Source organism: Pezoporus occidentalis, unplaced genomic scaffold, assembly GCF_034315485.1.
Source record: "Pezoporus occidentalis ecotype Australia unplaced genomic scaffold, CSIRO_AGI_Poc_V1 ctg124, whole genome shotgun sequence".
Taxonomy (NCBI): domain Eukaryota; kingdom Metazoa; phylum Chordata; class Aves; order Psittaciformes; family Psittacidae; genus Pezoporus; species Pezoporus occidentalis.
The window spans coordinates 1,431,652-1,449,508 of NW_026913038.1; the positions used below are offsets into that span (position 1 = coordinate 1,431,652).

The 17,857-nt window shown below is 43.7% G+C and overlaps 1 protein-coding gene across 3 annotated transcripts; it reads right to left on the reverse strand.

The window, feature by feature from the left end:
• Positions 1 to 324: 324 nt before the first annotated feature.
• LOC134157993 (ovomucoid-like) lies at positions 325 to 17,772 on the reverse strand. Of its 3 annotated transcripts, none has more exons than XM_062607538.1 (10): positions 13,239 to 17,772; positions 8,869 to 8,930; positions 5,593 to 5,719; positions 4,589 to 4,608; positions 3,652 to 3,788; positions 3,164 to 3,221; positions 2,747 to 2,883; positions 2,118 to 2,178; positions 977 to 1,086; positions 325 to 506 (listed from the first exon to the last, which is right to left on the reverse strand). In XM_062607538.1, exons 1-10 carry the CDS (start codon positions 13,264 to 13,266, stop codon positions 461 to 463), a joined length of 786 nt encoding a protein of 261 aa, XP_062463522.1. In that variant the 5' UTR covers positions 13,267 to 17,772; the 3' UTR covers positions 325 to 460. The 3 variants fall into 3 exon arrangements, with proteins under 3 accessions (XP_062463522.1, XP_062463521.1, XP_062463523.1); XM_062607537.1 differs by having other exon boundaries at positions 2,747 to 2,886; XM_062607539.1 differs by lacking the exon at positions 13,239 to 17,772 and having other exon boundaries at positions 2,747 to 2,886; positions 8,869 to 9,657.
• Positions 17,773 to 17,857: the final 85 nt, after the last annotated feature.

A 17,857-nucleotide genomic window follows, 5' to 3' on the forward strand; every position in this document is an offset into this window, starting at 1 on the left:
CGCAGGGAAAGTGCACCAGCAATGCCTTAGGGGAGATCAGCTGGTGTCATCACTTGAGAGCAGCATTTCGGCTCTTTACAATGTCGAACGTCTGAAAGGGCCTGAACACTGATGTAGGCTGACTATCATTGATGTGAAAAGTCACACAGCTCCGAGGTTTGTGCATCTGTATTTAATTTTGTGCTTTTTATGAGAGGGAAGGGAGCAAAATGCAGTTTTTGTTATATCCCAGAGCTATCAGCACATAACCTATTCAGCCTGGCATCATCATTCAACAAACCAGAAGAAAATGTTTCATGAAACACATGAAACAAGACAAAGAAATGTTGCTGATTTAGTTTATTGAGAAAGAAAATCAGGAGTGAGCTGAGTTCCCCAGAGGGCAAGATGAACTGAGGTGAGATTTTTAGTTGGGATTTGCCAGTGGGCATCCTGTGGTGAATTCTCTCAGCACTGATACTCAGCATTTTCCAAAATGGCTTAAAGTGAGAGTCCCATTGCTGTCCCTGGAAGAGAGGAGAGGAAAAAATGGATTAGACAGAGTCCTGTCTGCTATAATCTGTCCGTTTCCTTGGCTCCTAGAGAAGGCAGATAGGATCCTTCCCAAAGACAAAGAGCTTGCAGACTCATAGTCCCATTAACTAAGAGACGAGTGAGATGATTTAACCCGTTCTTAAGACTGAAAATATTTTTTGTGAAACTGTGATGAAACTCTGAATTTCATTTCTTTGCAACATGCAAGAAAAATTCCATGAAGATTAATGGTGTTCAAACAATTCACACTGACAAACCGGACACAGCTCTTTGTATGCTCCAATGGAAACAAAAATGAATGGTTGGCATGATGGCTGGTGTTCTCTCCTGCCCCATATTCCTACTCAGCGCTGGTCAGCAAACAAGAAAGTGGCAAAACTGTGCAAACTTGCGCTTATAGAAGGCAACTGGTAACAGGAATGGGATGCATGTTTGTACATACACGACTGCATTGCAGAAGCTACAGCTGTTGCTGTATGTTTTGCTGTCAGAGCCACAGAGAGGCAAGTACTCAAGTGTGCAGGCGGGTTTAGGGTAGTCACTGCAGTCAACCTGGAAAAGAAAAAGTCTAATATGAAGGATTATGAAGGAGTCACCAGCAGAAGGGCTTGAACCCCTCACTACAGCTGCAGTGCAAATGATAAGAATCTAACCGAAAGTAATTAACTTCCTTGCACAATCTGATATAAACGGACGTGTCGGTTCCTCCTATGCCAGAGAATTTTATAATACAAAAATAGATCATAATTTCCTGTTTGAAGAGATGTGTACGATACCCTGGCCATAGCATTTCCAAGCAGCAACAATTCACTCTGTGAACGTGCCATGCTCATAATCACATTGTACTGTGTTCCCAACCAGGCCAGGAAATTAAATGGAAAAACCCTGCTGTCTGGAGAACTGTAAGTGCTGATGCACTGATGCTTGTGTAAGGGTCCAGTATCACTCCTGTATTCTTAAAACAGGAAGATCAACATTTAGCTAGGCACGGTGAGAGAGGGATTTTGTTTCTTATGCTATGAGTGCTACAGTTGCTGAGTATTGTAATGCAGAAATGCATATGGGTCCTGGAAGAGGCTGAGGAAATTAATGGAGAAGAAATATATCAATGCTTATTGGCTACACAGAAACTGCAGCTAGCTGAGGTCCATCACCCAAAAAATAGCTGGAGGTTGAAAGAGGAGAAGTCCCATACATCATACATACCCACTCTACCCTTACTCTCTCCTACACAGTCCTTACAACTCCTGCTAAGAGTGGGCTCTGCATCAAGCCATCGGGGCATGCTGGACCATTGGTCTGACCCCAAAAGGCATTATCTGTTCTTCTCACTTCTGCCCTGATGAATTATTTCTGCTACTACTCTTTTACTCGTCCTTTTCTGTGCAGTTACCCTCTTCCTTTCCTGTAATTAGTGTGGATGTATTATGTGTGGAAGAAGAAAATCTTCCCTGTGCTGAAGCACAGCAGCAGCTACACTTCTGTGGGATGCTACTGGTTTTGGGGCTGCTGCAGACACTGACAGTACTTAACCTGACATCAGCAGGACTGAAACATGGTCCCTCATCACAGAGTTCACTTACTGTAGTGTCTTCCTTCTTACATTCACCGTCATACTTCTTGTCAACACTGGTTCCAGCCTCTCTGGGAAAGGAAGAGACCCACATTAGGGAGTTCTGTGAGAAACCTGCTCTGCTCCAAAGCATGTCCCAGGATTGCTAATCAGCCTCAGGTATAACAGGCAGAATACAGGAGACATGCGACTTAGGTTGTGTCCACACCGCTCTAGGTTGCAGTGCAGATGGTGTCACAGCCTGCCAGAGTGCTGGCTTATAGCATGATGTGAAGGAAAAGGGAGCATCCAGGGTGTTAGGGTGAACGACAGGGTAGGTTGTGTGACAATGTTGATGCACCTTAGGTCAGTTGCAAGGCAGCATCTGCCACATAGACCCTTTTAACTTCGTAAAGAGAAGCATTCTGTCCTGTGTTAGATCTCCACCCAGCCCTCTACTTCTCTCTCTAGATCAAAGGCAGTTTTCTTTCTATTCACAAAGGAAAACAAGGTCTGGTTACCAGGGAAAGAGGAGGGTCAAAGTCCAAGCACCTTAGAAAAAAGACCTTGGTGGAAGTCCTGATATTCAGAAAAGAAGTTGCCAGGAGTGCTAAGCACTTGCTGTCCCTCATAGGATAGCTCTGCATATGCAGTACTCACAGATTATGGGCACACAGCAGGCACTCGTTGTCATAGGTGACCCCATCAGTACCACAGACGGGGCTGACATCTTTGTTGCAGAGCAACACCACTTTACCTTCTTCATCTGTTGTGTTGGGATACCCACTGCAGTCCACCTGCTGAAGGAACACACAACAAAGCACTGGTGAAGGCTTACTTATAAGAAGCAAGTAGATCTGGCGAGTGTGTCTGGCCACCTAGGATACTACCACGGCAGGAAAAATTGTTTTCTCTCTGTCACTATGATGGCAATTCACTTGAAGATGACCAATGCAAGATTTTGACATCTCATATGTCCTCTTATTTAGTGTTTGAATTCTTTCTTGGGGGGAGTCAAGCAGCTCTGGCCACTGAGAAGCAGGACATGCCTCTTAGTTTCCCCTTGGTTTCACTTACAGGGACAGCTTCCTTGCATTTTCCATCATGATCTTTGCCAACATTGGTTCCGTTTTCTCTGGAAAGTGAAAGACAAATATTAGGAAGTTCAAAAAGAAGCCTTGCTACATCCTAGGTTCTGGAAATATGTAACCAATACAAGGGAAAGCTGACTATCAGTCAGGCTTATATATAGCTATTTTTTGAGAAGGGGCTTTGGGACCATTTGGGGCAGATCGGAGCAGGGCATCTCTCCATCCTTTTGCTCTGCTTTGCTGTGATGAGATGATGCCCTAGGGGTTATCATCTGGCTGATCCTTGAGCTGGAGAAGAAAAATAAGGATGAATTACACCAGCAAGAGAGAGACACAGTGGCTAAGGCAATATCTAGGCGATGGAGTGCCATGCACTGATATCCAAGCTCATTTTGAAGGAATTGACATTACTGACATTTGTCAAAAAGTGGTGCTTCCAGGAATCCTAAGAATTGCTGCCTATGCAGTACATACATGTTGTGGGCACAGAGCAGGCACTCGTTACTGTAGGTGACTCCATCAGTACCGCAGATGGGGCTGAGGATCTTGGCACAGACCAACACCTCTTTGCCTTCCTCATTTGTAGTGTTGGGGTATGTACTGCAGTCCACCTGCCAAAGGAATGTACAGCAACAGGGTGGAGAAGACATTTTACATTCACCACTCTCATTTGGCACGAGACAGTGACCAGGTACAACCTGCAGCGGGTTTTTCACTGCCACTGCACACACTTGTGCTGGTGGGTCAATATGGTAACAGGCAAATCCTTCCTGCAGAGACCTCCCCACACAGCAGGAAAGGAGGAGGAGGAGAGGGCTACAGCCATACAGCTCCTCAGATAGGGTAAATCAGTGGTGGTCTCTCATGCTTACCTGAAATTCTTTTATAAAGGCTATCTGTTGCTCTCCCGTTTTTATATTCTTGTGGCACCTCCACTGCACTTCTGTTATTACTCTTTCATTATCAAAACACTGATTATGTTTTTTATTCAGAGGAGCAAGGCTAATGACATGGTGCATGGAATCTGGAGTACCTTGGTAGTATTTTGTTCTTCCAGCAGGCTGCTTTCAGGAAGTTTCTGATACCACAGCTTATTCCTGTCCTTTTAAAGCCAGTCATATATGACCCAACTTACAGCTTAAACAAGTTTAAAGTTGGTGAAAAATGAATTAATAAAAATTTTATATTGTTACTACTGCTACTACACTATTAACATGCAGCACAGATGTAGAGCCAAGGACAGTATAATTTAATGTTTTATACTTTGGAATCTCATTACAATGACACTAATTTCACGCTAACTGAAAAACAGATAAGCATCTGCAGTCCTGAGGTTTTTCCTGTTCCTTCAGTTATGTCTTTACCAAGCCGCATACCTGAGAAAAGTGACAGAAAGAAATCTTCCACTCACCTCCACCCCAAAGGCAGCATCTGGAAAAGAAGAGAGAGGCAGAAAGTGTGAAACAAAGCCAATATGATAAGACCTCAGTTAAAGCTGGAATTCTAGATGTAAAATTCCTATATGCAGGACCAAACTGATTTCCAGTGATTGGTTTCCTGAACTAAATAAACTATGCATGATTTTTTTTCTTTTCTGTGTTGATAAGTATAATAGCATTGCTTGTTGCTGGCTGCGATGAAACACGTTTTTGAACAGCTTTGTTCTTTTGTATTTCAAGATAAGTCGACATATTAGTTGAAAGTAGAATAACTTTTCCTTCCTTATCTTTCTACACACCCATTTTGACCCTAAAGAGCTACTGTTAGATATCTGAAAAGAAACTTGAATCAATACAAATGTAAATGCAAATAGTCACCTACAGGATAAGCAAATACATACAGCATCTGTTGTCAAGCTTATGCATTTTAAAGAAGCTAAGTGTGAAATAAAAAATTGTCTTTGACTTTATCATTTCATCAGATGGAAATATGCAATGATAACATCAGACCCTGGCTTGTTTTCATCTCTTGTTTCTCCATTAACAGAAAAAGAATTGCACAAAAGTTGCCAGACTCCTGAAAAGAACTTGCTTGTGCTATTGCAATATTTTTGTGCTCAGTTACTGAAGGTCTGACTACCTTGTTTCAAGCATTTATCCCCTTTCTGTAATTGTAGAACAAGTGTAAGCAGTGTAGCAGTGTTAAAGCAACAGTGTAAAAAGCATAAAAGCACTAGTTACCAGCACAGAACTCCATTTGCAGTTATTTATATTTATGACAGACAACCAGCTACAACAGTGATCCATTTAAGCCTGTCCCGAAATCTGCTCCCGCATCTTACGTGATGCCAAAGCACCAGGGCATCCTAGCTCTTTGTAGGAGAAGATTTTCTCTCCTTGAAGCCACTCTCTTACCTTTTTCGAGACAGCCAGGACTCAGATGTGAAGCCTCTGTGATGCCATAAGAGTTACTCACCTGGGAAACAGCAAAGCACAAAGGAGAGGAGCACAAAAACACCCGCTGTGGTCATGTTGGAAGTATGTCTTGAGTCTGCAGGCTGCCTGCTCCTGCTCTGATCATGAGATGGCCTCTCAAAGGCTGACTGCAAATATATACAAATGCAATGTCTAAACTGTTCAACTGTAACATAAAACAACCTGTAGAATCTGTCACCAACACAATGAGGCTGGTAATATTTATTGAGGTCTTGACTTTCAGGTAACGGTCGGCATCTGCTACGCAATTGATTTTGGCTGGACATCTGGTTAATAGCTTGAGACAATTATCACACGTCCTCAGTGATCAAAACCAAACAAACAGCCTTTTAGACAAAAGAAACCCCTTTAGGATTCAAGTAGAAATGAAGAAGCACAAAATACCGAGGGGAGTAAACAGCAGGTCCTTCATGTGTCTCTGCAGAACAACATCTCCCATCAGAGAGCAGCTCATGCAGAGCATGCAGTACTATCCTGATGCAGATCAGGCTAAGACTCTCTGCTTGCTTTCTTTTGCTTTGGGTGGGTTTTTTTCCCTGCATTCCCAGATATCCCCCTCTAGGTGTGAACATGCATCAGGTGTGGCTTTGCCATCAGCAGAACTGGTTAAGCTTTGCCAGGTGAGTCCAGCAGGACTGTGTCTAACCTGTGCAGCTAAAGGTATTTAGCATTGATTTGATAAGTGAAAGGGTTTCTTGACAGTTTCACTTCAGCAGACTTGAAAGCAGGTTATATTCTGTCAAATGACACCAAAAATGTCACTTGGACCTTATCATGAGGGAGCAGTTATTTACAGACCTAGCCACAGTGAAACACACCAACCAATTCAAAGTGTTCCGCCAAGTCATCTTGAGAACAAAACACAGTGAAGGTTTGGGAGCCTATTTACATAGCACCAGCTATGTTTGCAAGTACAGTAAGTCCTTTCCCCCTACAGATATTTTAGAAAATTATACTTAAAACATAGATCCTGTCCCAATTTTCCTGTCCGTCTCACACCTCCAGCCTTCATGCGATCTCCAAGTGTCTCCTTCCTAAGAGGAGGTCTGAGCCTCTGCAGCTTTAGTAGGAGTAATTTTGCAGAAGTGGGTTCTCCCTTTAACCTCAGTTTCTCACCGTGATCCCTTTCACAGGTCTGAAACGGCAAGAATACCTGGGGTTTTCTGCCATGGGAGCTGAGCACTGTGCTTAGGGTAGACTTCAGCATTATTGGAGCTGCAGAGCAAAAGATCTTTTACAGATGCTCCCTTGAACAAACAAGGCACCACCCATTAATCAAATGAAATTCAGTTGAAATCATTGAAAATTAGCCCAAGAAATTTTATTGGTGTCTGATATGTCGCAGTGGTCTACAGGATATGCTTTGACCCTTTAAAGTATACATTGCATGTATTGTATTCATGCATTGTATGCATGGAGTCATCTATTCTGGGCAATGGTGAGCTATGAAGGCAGCAGCATGGCTGTATGGATATATAGGTTACATTTTTACCTGGAAGAGATGGGTTTCTTCACAGGGAGAAGCATTAAAATAATGATGCTGCTGGATTTATTTCTATAAATTACAGAGAGCATGCATGAATATTTTAGAAGGATTGAGCACACCTTCCAGATATATTGCCCTAATGTGCCTTGTGGATGGTGTCCCTGGAAGCCAAGTACTTTCTCTAAGCGTGCACAGAATCATGCTGAGGCCGCTGTCACATGCCATGCCTGTTGCCTTTATCGGTTCTTTGATGAAGAGACACACAGTCTCTGCAGTTGGAGGAAGGTACATCTTTCTGGGTCAAACATGAACTTTGGTACTACCTTCTCCAGCCAGGCAGCAAGTCCACTGTAAATCATCCTCACCAGCCCTGACCTGACAGCTTTGGACAGGTTGTCTCCTGCCCGGTGCCCACAGTGCTGCTGCTCCCTGCCTGTCCTGGGTTCAGCAGTAGCAGTCATTTTTCCCCTTCTTGGTAGCTGGTGCAGTGCAATGTTTTGACTTTCAGCTCGGGAACAGAGCTGATAACAAGCGATGTTTTGGTTTGGCCAAGGACTTTGTGAGCCTCATGCTCTGCCAGGGAGGAGGGGAAGCCAGGAGGAAGCAGAGACAGGGCACCTGACCCAAACTGACCAAAGAGGTATTCCATACCACAGCACGCCATGCCCAGGATGTAACTGGGAGTTAGCCGGAAGGGCTGGGGGACTGCAGGGTTGGAGGAGGTATCGGTCAGAGCTTGGTCGGGCTGGGGGGGGGCGAGTTATCGGTCGGCTGGTGGTGAGATGATGTATTCTCTTCCCTTGTTATTTCCTTTATCATTATTATCATTGGTGGTAGCAGTAGTGATCTGTGTTATACCTTAGTTACTAAACTGTTCTTATCTCAACCTGTGGGAGTTGCATTCTTTTCGATTCTCCTCTCCGTCCCTCCGAGAGCAGGGGGAGGGCAAGAAAGGGGGGGAAGTGAGTGAACGAGTTACCTGACTGGGTTTAAACCACGACACTGCCCCAGATGGTGCGGTCCTCTAGGCAAGATGGACCTCTCCTTGGATGGGTGGAGAGCGCCTTCCTGACAAAGGCTGGTGAGTGTGGCCTGTATACACCAGAATAAGATTTTCCACTGCAAATGCCAGGTTCAGCACTGGGTCTGGCACTTGCCCCAGGCAACCCAGATTCATCTCAATCACCACAACACTCGTCTGGTGTTCAGCAGATCCATTCCTTCACTATCTCACCTACAGATGTTCTAGGGAGACTCAGGTATGTGACAGTTAAGTCACGAGTCTCCCCTGAGCTGTTCAGGTGCCCCCTCAGGCAAGCCACAAAAACAACACCCAGAGATCACCAGGTTTCAGACTCAGCCAGCCAACATCCATAGCTCTAGATTATCCTGCCTCTGGTAAGGGCACGGAAAAATCCCACAGCTGGCTCAGCTCATGCTGTGGGACAGGTTGCTCAGCTCGTAGTTACTCTTGGAAGAACAGTTAAAAAGAGGATTGGTCTGCAATCCTGCCACTGATCTCACGCTGTAATCTACTTCATTACAGTCTTCTAATCCTCAAATTCAGACGTACTGTATGGTTGATGACCATTTTGCTAATGGAAAAATCCTCATCCTTGCAGAAGCCAGCACAAAGGCAGAGGTCTGCTAGCAAGCAAAGGCAGTACCACATCTCAGGGTACCATGTGTTAGTGCTTCAGGGCACCAGGGGGTCTGCTGGCAGACACCAGGGCAGGATTTGGCCATTATACAACATCCTCTCTCACTTACACAAAGACTTCCTTGGTCTACATTTTCCATTGAATTTTTTGCCAGTATCGATTTCATATTCTCTGGAAGAATCAAAACCAATGTGAGAAATTTTCTTAGGCGATATGTGACTTCTCAGTAATAGTAAACAGTAATACCCTGATAAATGAATGACAAATTACTCAATACACTTTTCCAAACATTCCTGGGTTTTGTCACGTTATTTAATTAACAAATTGCTGTTGTAAAAGTGGGAAATAATAATAATTAGTTGTAGCTGTTTCATGAAATTGCCTCTAATCACTCCAAAATGCCTGCTAAATACAATACAGATTGCAGTTTCCATCTTTGTCTTTCTCTTGGCCACAGTATGGTCAATAACTGCTCACACTGAACCACGTGCCCAGAGAAACCAATACAGAACAAATGGAAGATCTGCCTCTCACCTACTGCCCAAAGGTGTTGTTTGAACTAATAAATAAAGCAAAGTCACTGATAGGATTAAAACATATCAACATGGAAACATATCCAGGTGTTGATGAGCTTATTAAATAGAGCTTGATTCAGGTAATGCCGGTGAATATTTTTCTGAGCTAATAAGACCATGTGTGGAACTTTGTACCCTGTAGGTGAAGGCTAACATGGTGTCACATTACTTATGCAATGAATTAAATGTACTTGGCCCCACTGCAAGGACAGATGTTGACACATAGGAACAAGTCCAGCCGGGGCCACCAGGCTGGTCAGGGACCATAGCACAGGGCATTTCGGTAAGCTGAAGGAGCTGGAGAAGAGATGGCTGTGGGGGGTCACTGCTGAGGTCTGATGGGGTTTAGAGAAGACAGAGCCAATCTTCTCAGAGCTGCACAGCAAAAGGATTACATTCAGACAAATGTGAGGAGTTATTCTTTGCCATGAGGTTGATCAAGCGGTGGCACAGGAATCAGAGGAGGCCATGCATGTCCTTCCTAGGTGATACTGAAAACCCAGCTGAATAAGGAAAATCTTGAGGACCCTGGGCTGACTTGGACTTTGGCCTTGTTTTAGACCTCTAGAGAGCTCTTCCAACTTGAGTTATTTTAGGTAAATGGTACTCATATAATGCTCTCTCCTACAGATAGATTTTATTAATGATCATAATATTTCTCCACGATCCAGGAGAGCAGCTTCAAAGTTTTCCTACCACCTAAAGAGTCACAGATAAGAGCTCCCAGACACTTTTATAGGGATGACCAGTAACATGTACAACGAAAAGAGTAGATTGTAATTATCATTAAAACACAAACACACTGTTCAAATATGAGAATGTTATTAGCTTGCAATGATTTCAAAGTCTCTCCATTTCTGCAACAGCCCGGGCTCCCTGCCATCACATTGCTTCCTCAGAAGGGCATCAGCATTTGAACCTACAGAGAGTTACCTGCAGCACAGAAGATCAGCTGCCAAAATAGCAGCCACTTCACTGCTGTGCTGTAGCATCAGCTCTGAGCACATACCTTCAATTCTCGCCACACCAGGTCATGCTGTGCTTCAGCCCTGGGTTTTTTCTGGATGATAAGGATGTCAGGTCAGGTCTCAGTTGCACAGGGCAAGAGTTACTCACATGAAAGCAGGAAAATGCTAGAATGAGCAGCAGAAAAAGGAGGCACTAAGGAGCAAAACATTTGGCTGGACAGTGGCCCAGCCTACGGCTCTTTGAAGTGAACATACTGCAGGGAAGGTGTTTTGGAGGTAATGCAGGAGACGTTATTCTGCAGCTGGTCAGAAGAAGAGGGAATCATTGGTTTATTCAGTTTTCCTGACACTCCTGTGATCTCAGCTGTGCCTCAGTGAGTGCTCGTTTCATCTTTGCCACAGCCCAAGCAGAAACAATGAGGAGGTGGCTGTGGGAAGTTACAGTCAACCTGGGATTGACACCATTCATGGCTGCCTGGCAGGAGAAAGTTAACCTGGCAACTTCATTGCTAAGGCTGGGAAGGCCTCCTTCAGTAGCTGGGGTCAGGAGAAAATCTTCCAAAGGCAGGAAAAAAAAATAAAAGGTCAATAAATTCTTATCTGCAAGGAATCATTATTTATAACTCAATGCACAGTTAAAATAGAATGAATAAGCATTTCTGCCATGAAAGCAAATTACTTTGAGGTTATATAAACCAGGGGAATAGTTGAACACGTCCCTAAAGGACAGCAGATGAGGCATTTTCAAGCTACCAGACATCTAGCAGCACGCACATCATCAGAATAGCACACGACAGGGGGATCATGGCTGTGTCTTTTGGATTCCAGACAGCTATACAAGCCACCAAACAGTGTCATTGCCATGAGAAGCTTATAGGCAAAAGGTATTTTAATTGACTAACTATCAGGGCTGGAAAAACTAATTCAGTATGGTTGGGATGAGCAGTTGCTGCATGCCACTGAGCAGCAAGGAGGAATATGAAGGCTTCAAGGAAGATCACTTGATTCCTGGACAGCTGCAATCAAGAGCTTGTTTACAGAGGGATAAGCATCCCAGATGCAGCTGCAGTACGAATGCTGTGGTAAGGCTGGCTGGGGAGACAGGTTATAGTCTCCTATCAAGCACAGGAATCACCTCTTCACAGTGAGCTGCCAAGCCTCATTAATTTATCATAGGAACATGCCTTCAGTGCTCGCTCCCCTCAGTTCTGTTTCCTAAGATTGACAGACATGTCTAAAGACCACAAAGTGTTCTTGGCAAGAGGGTAATTAACCTTCGATGTTTACATCTCCCTCCTCTTGGTAAGTAAAACACCAAGTCTGTTCATTTCGAGGAGGTCTGGCTGTAAACAAGTCATAGTTTCCTTTTATGCTCTTGATCAGAGGTCAGGAGGACTAGAATAGCAATTATTTCTGAGCTCTATCTGGAATAGTAAGTAACAGAGGAAGAATTTCCTTGAGTAAATGTCCAAAGCCTTGGACTCAGGGCTTTTGTACCCTTTTCACAGCCCCAGGTCTTTGAATAAGATCCCCATGAGGCTATAGCTCGACAACAGTTTGGGCCAGGATCTGGAACCTTCTTCGTGCAAGCTCAGGACAGGGTGAGCTGAGGCTCTGTCCAACTTGAGGGAGCTAAAGGGGAAGAAATCTATACACAGCTAATGACATGTATGAGAGAGGAATTAGTCTAAAGTGGTTTTTAAGTTAGATAAACATTCCAAGAGTGTCTCCCCCTAAACAAACCTCATATGGGAGGAAACAACAGGGACAGCAAAGCTGTTCCTGGAGGTGCTAATCCACTGCTGCAACAGTAACCTGGAGGCATCACTGCCTATTAACTGCCCCAAGAAACATCAATGCATTGCATCCCTAGGCAAAGTTTTCTTTCCATGTGACACCAAGGGACAAGGCAATGAAGAAAAGGAGCAAGTAGAGCATCAAACAAAAACATGTTCCCAGATCTCATCAACCAACAAACTAGCAAAAATTCATACAAGAAACAATGTTTGGAAAAGACAAATGAAGGTGGTTGCTTTCATTTAGGGGGAGAAAACACCAAGAGCAACTCTGGGATTTGGGAGGAATGGTGGTTTGCTTTTTAAGACAGATCTTGCAAATAAAGCAGCAAGAAGGGATTTTATTTCTGAGGGATAGGTGTGCAACAGGCTAAGAATGAAAATCCACTGCTCTCCCCTATGGGAAAGGGAGAAAAAGGGTAAGAGACGGAATGCATAATGGTGCCGTAACTTGAAAACTTGGCTGGAATAGGAGGTATTGGATGGAAAGAGTTTCTACAGCTGAAGGACTATTAGCATCATAACCACTGAGCACTTTTTCCTTCATTATTAACATCAAAATAAAGGGCAAAAGTTTCATTTATTTTGCAGAGTTGAGCTTTAATGAGACCACTGGCTGATTCTTTGCAGCTGGACATGGGTGAAGCAGAGTTGGTTCTGAAAGAAAGCAGCATGCTGCCAAATTACAGGATTTTACTATTTCAGAGAAATTGAGGTAAATAGCAGGACTTCTACCACCTGTGAACTATTACACTAGCAAAGTAATGCAGTTATTTACTTAATACATGATCATATGGCTCCTACATCCCCTGGCTTGTGCACCATGCCCCATTTGCAACCTGACAAAAATTCTTATCTCAGGAGAGCAGAACGCACTGATACCTGCAAATGTTTTGTGTGTCTCCTTTTCTGGTCTTGAAACAGGTTATGCTGCACTGTCCTGATGCTGTCAGTGAAGGTTGCTTGTGCATGCTTGCATAGCAAAGAAATATTTCTCCTACTTGACTCATATTTTGTATCTTTTTTGCCATCCTTCTCTTCATACATTTGAATGAAGCCTGTGGAGAATGGCATTATTAGAAAGCTAGCGTTAAATCCCTGCCAAAGAAAATGTCAACAGAAGGTATATGCATCACTTACGTCCAATCGTGTGCTGCCTGCTCAGCATCCGACTGACATTATTTGGGATGATGCCACAGAGAGCAATGGGAGATCAGGCTGCTTCTTAGTTTGCCTGCCTTCTTAGTCACTGGGATGACTGCTGTTCCTGAGACTCTGGGTGTGCCATCTTCCCTGAAGAAGGAAAAGTCTGATATTAGAGACAGTATGACCATTTTCCCAAAGGGGGTTGGGTGCTGGGAATGTAAATAAAACTCCCAAATAGTGCAAGTGAAGGAGAGTTCATCTGAGTTAACCACCAGTAATGAAGTGGTTATACTGTCTCTGGCTATTATATTCCTACCAGTCAACAAACCTGTGCCATCTGAATATACTGCATCATCTGGATTTCCACTCCAGATATTTTCTTTGACTGTTTTCTCCACTAAATCTTCATGATTTCCCTCCAAGCACAAACAACGAGTGAAAAGGGAGAAAAAGAGGATAAATTGGAAACGAACAGGGAGAGGCCAGGGGCTAGGGGACTGTCACTCGGAAAGCACGTTCTTTCCATCAGACTGACACATTATGGGCACATATCCCACATTCACTGGTGTAAGTGAGACCATCTGTGCCACAGATCTGCTCCAGCGCCTGGCCAGGGGGCCCAAACCGGCCATCCTCAGCAGTGCCCCCGGGGCTGCGCTTTAAAGGGAGCAGAGTAGAAGGGCTTAAAGCAATACATTTCCAAACGTTCCTCATTATTCAGGGGGCTTGAATGAAATTCAGGTTTTACTTCTATGAAAGAAAAATAGGCAGGAAGCACCACGCTATGCAAATGCTCTTTGTTTGCAAATTCACAGTATATTTAAACTTATGGGGCTGCACCTCAGCTGGTGAGATTCTGGAAAACCCTCCTAAGCAGAGTGGATGTCTGCCAGTTGGAGACAGGCTCCTTTCCATGGCTGCTGTCTGCTTTTCTCGTATCTACTCATTGATCAGCAGAGAGCACACAACCGGAACCCAGAGCATGGCAAAGAATCAAATAAAATTGTATCAAACATTAAATTACAGCAAGAGAATGGACATTTCTGAGTGTGAATGTATTGACGGATGAAACAAGTGGATACCAGGATTATATTTCTTTAAATATAGAGGTCTGGGGAAATCTTTCCAGTTCCCAGAGTATTTTCTTTGCTATCAGACAGTTAAATAGACCTGTGCAACTGACACGATGAGTTCGTATAATTATTTCTGTATTTCTTTTGTTTTGAGGAACATGGAGTTCTAAAAGTCGTAAAAAACATCCCATTTAGATATTCTTCTGAAAAAAAAGAACATTAAAAAATCAGTGGGATGAGCCTTGTCACTCTCAAGCACCACTCAAGAGAGATTGACAGAGTATCCAGGCCCATCTGCATGCCTCTCTGGAAAAAGCAGCACACTAAAAAAAAAAGCTAAAACAAGGTAAATCAGCAGACATAGTTTTGAAAGGCATAGAATTTTTGCTAAAGTGTTTGACTGAAGTTTAGGTACAGACACTATCAAGAAAAAGTTGTTGTCTGTTGGGTTCTTTTTCAAGTCACAGATAGGTGAGTGCTGATAAATAATGGAAAAAAATTTTTGGCTCCGTATGAAAAGACTAAGCATTGTTTTCTAAATCCCACTTATCAATCAAGATTTCAGTGATTCACCTCATTCTTCCTCCTCTTTGTGCTGCAAGAAAAATGACTGTAGATTCAAAAAGACATTGATAAGGCTATAAAGGTAACCAAGACAAACAAGGAAGGAGAGAGAACATTTATATTCTTAAAGTATTGCCTTTGTAATATGTACCGGTGCATTCACAGGTCACGAATCCCGAGGTCAGACCTTGGATGAAAATACAGCAAAGTTCATCAGCCCTTGACATGGCTTAGGAGCTTGGTCACTGATATCCAGAGCTGCAGTAGTGGCTGCAAGGCAGTGCGTGGGGCTGGATCCTTCCCTGCAGCCTTGACTGAGGATATAAGGCTGCACCTACAGCTAGTTCTGTTCATGAAAAGAGTGCAGAAAGAAGAGTTCACTGAAGCAGGACTAAAGCCATGCTTGTGCCTGATCCTTTTAGTGCCTCTTTCCAAGTTAAAATACAGGCTTTCTTATCATGAGAAGTGAATGAGTTTTGAGAGTAACCTGACCATTTCGAAGCTGCTCAGGCTTTTGTGTGAGGTGACTAAGAAAGTCAGCCTTGGCATTTTGCAGCAGTGTGCACCCAAGAAACAACGGAGCAATGGGCTAAGCAGCACCAAAGCATCTGTCAGCATTATAGTGGAGACAGTTACTGAATATATTTGCAGTCTGGCAAGCACTGAACTCATGAGATGATCTCTTGGTGCTCTATTTGTCCATCTATCCAGCCATTCCTCTAGCTATGAACAAACAGGCATCCAACTCACTCAACCATACCTCAAAAGCACCTTTCAAGTCTCCTAGTGGCACTTTGAACCTGGCATTGTCCTACCTCTCTCCTAAACCACAAAAATTCAGCACTTCCTCTTGAAGGTGCATGTCTTTGCCTGACCCTTGCTTCTTTGTCACAGAATCCATTTCATTGGAAAAGACCTTTAAGATCATTGAGTTCAACCATTAACCCAGCACTGCCAAGTCCACCACTAAATCGTGTTCCCAAGTGCCACATCTACAAGTCTTTTAAATACCTCCAGGGGTGGGGACTCAACCACTTCCCTGGGCAGTCTGTTCCGATGGTTGACACCCCTTTCAGTGAAGAAATTTTTCCTAATATACAATCTAAACCTCCCTTGGTGCAACTTGAGGCCAGTTCCAACACAAAGCAGAAAGAAATCATGTGATTAGCACACATGCAGTAAGTAACCCTGCAACAGCTGAAAAACAACTCCAAGGCACAGAAAACAGCTCTGTCCCTGAGAAGAAGACTGCTCTACTTTTCTAGAGTTATGTTGCTTCATAAAACACCCCCTGAGCCTGAGGGATATTTAAACTCCAGTGTCAGGCTTTTCTCATTTTCTGGCCCAGTTTTAGTGATTATTCCATTATGTACTTTTACCCGAAACCTACTGGTGAATACTGCATGGAAACCTCTGTCTAGTGACTACTTTGGCCTCTTCCCTGGGTTGCTCTGACTTGGTCTCAACATTATACCTCCCTGAGTCCGTGTTTGCCTTTGGTGTCATCAGACAATGAGCTCCACAGAGGAGGCTTTGCCACGGCTGTGCCCAGCTAATGTTATTCAGTTGGATCTTGACAGCTTTACTGCAAAGGCTTGCAAAAGCCAGCAGTCAGCACTAAGTCCAAGTGAAAGTCTGCCAAAGTCCACAAGAAAAAAAATTACTCAGGTCTTATCCCTGAGGGTAACCAAGTAACACTCAAACAAGACTAAAGCAGCATGTTCTGCAAAAACAACTTGACTGAAAATGGCGAAAAGGTTATACAAACCAAAGGAGTGTTTGCATTAGGACATAGACCCAAGAGAAGTACAATAAGCCATTGTTAGCCGCAAATCGTCTCAAAAAGTACATGCCAGCCGCAGACACTAATGGCACAGAGGTACTATGGCCTCATTCCCTGGTACAGTACCCACAGTATCTCCAACACAGGAACACTTGCCTTCAGCCTATTCTTATAGCCCGACAATTCAAAAAGTGCCTTTCCAAACCAATCCAAATAATTGTGTTATTCTCTAGTAAACTACAATGGACATTGAATCAGGAAACCATTAGCTATAGTCCAGAAGAAATCTTTTAATCCTGAAATACTGGATTTGTAATAGCTTTGATGACCTGGTGTAAAGCTACTGGTAGTAGATGCAGCTATGCTGCCAACAGATGAAGGGCAGCCCATATATCCCCCTAACTCCCTGACATCAATACAGACACCAAAGTGACATCAATTATATCACCAGGTCCTGAGCTCCTTGGCCTTAAAAAAGTAGACAAAACATGGCAGAACCACTTTCCTATGACTTGTTATATATTGAGTTAAAACTGGTCACCGGTGAACCTCTGCACCTTTTTCCTTCCTGAATGGCTTTAGAAGTCAGGCAGCTGCAGTGATGTACCAGGGCTGTCCCCCACTCCAGATGTGTTTTCTGCCCACCAGTCCTGAAGGTATTCCATTGCATTAATTAATCAAGACATTTTGTGAGTAGACACTTCTGTCTGTGACCCTGGAGGAATCTTGACATTCCCCTCCTGTAGTTTATATCCTATAACAGCACTTGACACTGAGGACAAATTCAGTGGAGAGAGGCTGCTGCCTCTTCCATGAGACAGGCTCCACAAGCAGTGGAAGCCAGGACCAGCCAGGTTCCCTTTCTAGCCCGCAGCAAGAAAGGGCTTTTCTTGAGAGCAAACCACCACCTGCATCCTAGACATTGCCCTGTGGAGAATGTGGACCATGCCCTTGAGTTAAACACCTCCTTGCACTGTGAAGTCCATGATCAGGTCAGAGAGAAATATTAATGTCTGGATGAAACTAATACTGACAAAGAGACTCTGAAGAGTAAGGAAGTGCCTGGGAGCTCCAAGAGAGGTCAGGCCTTCACCAGAGCAGGGATTACACTGTCGCATGGCAGGAAAATATTTACCCACAATGTTTGATAGAGCAGGATATCAATAGAAAAATACATATGCACCACTAGAAGT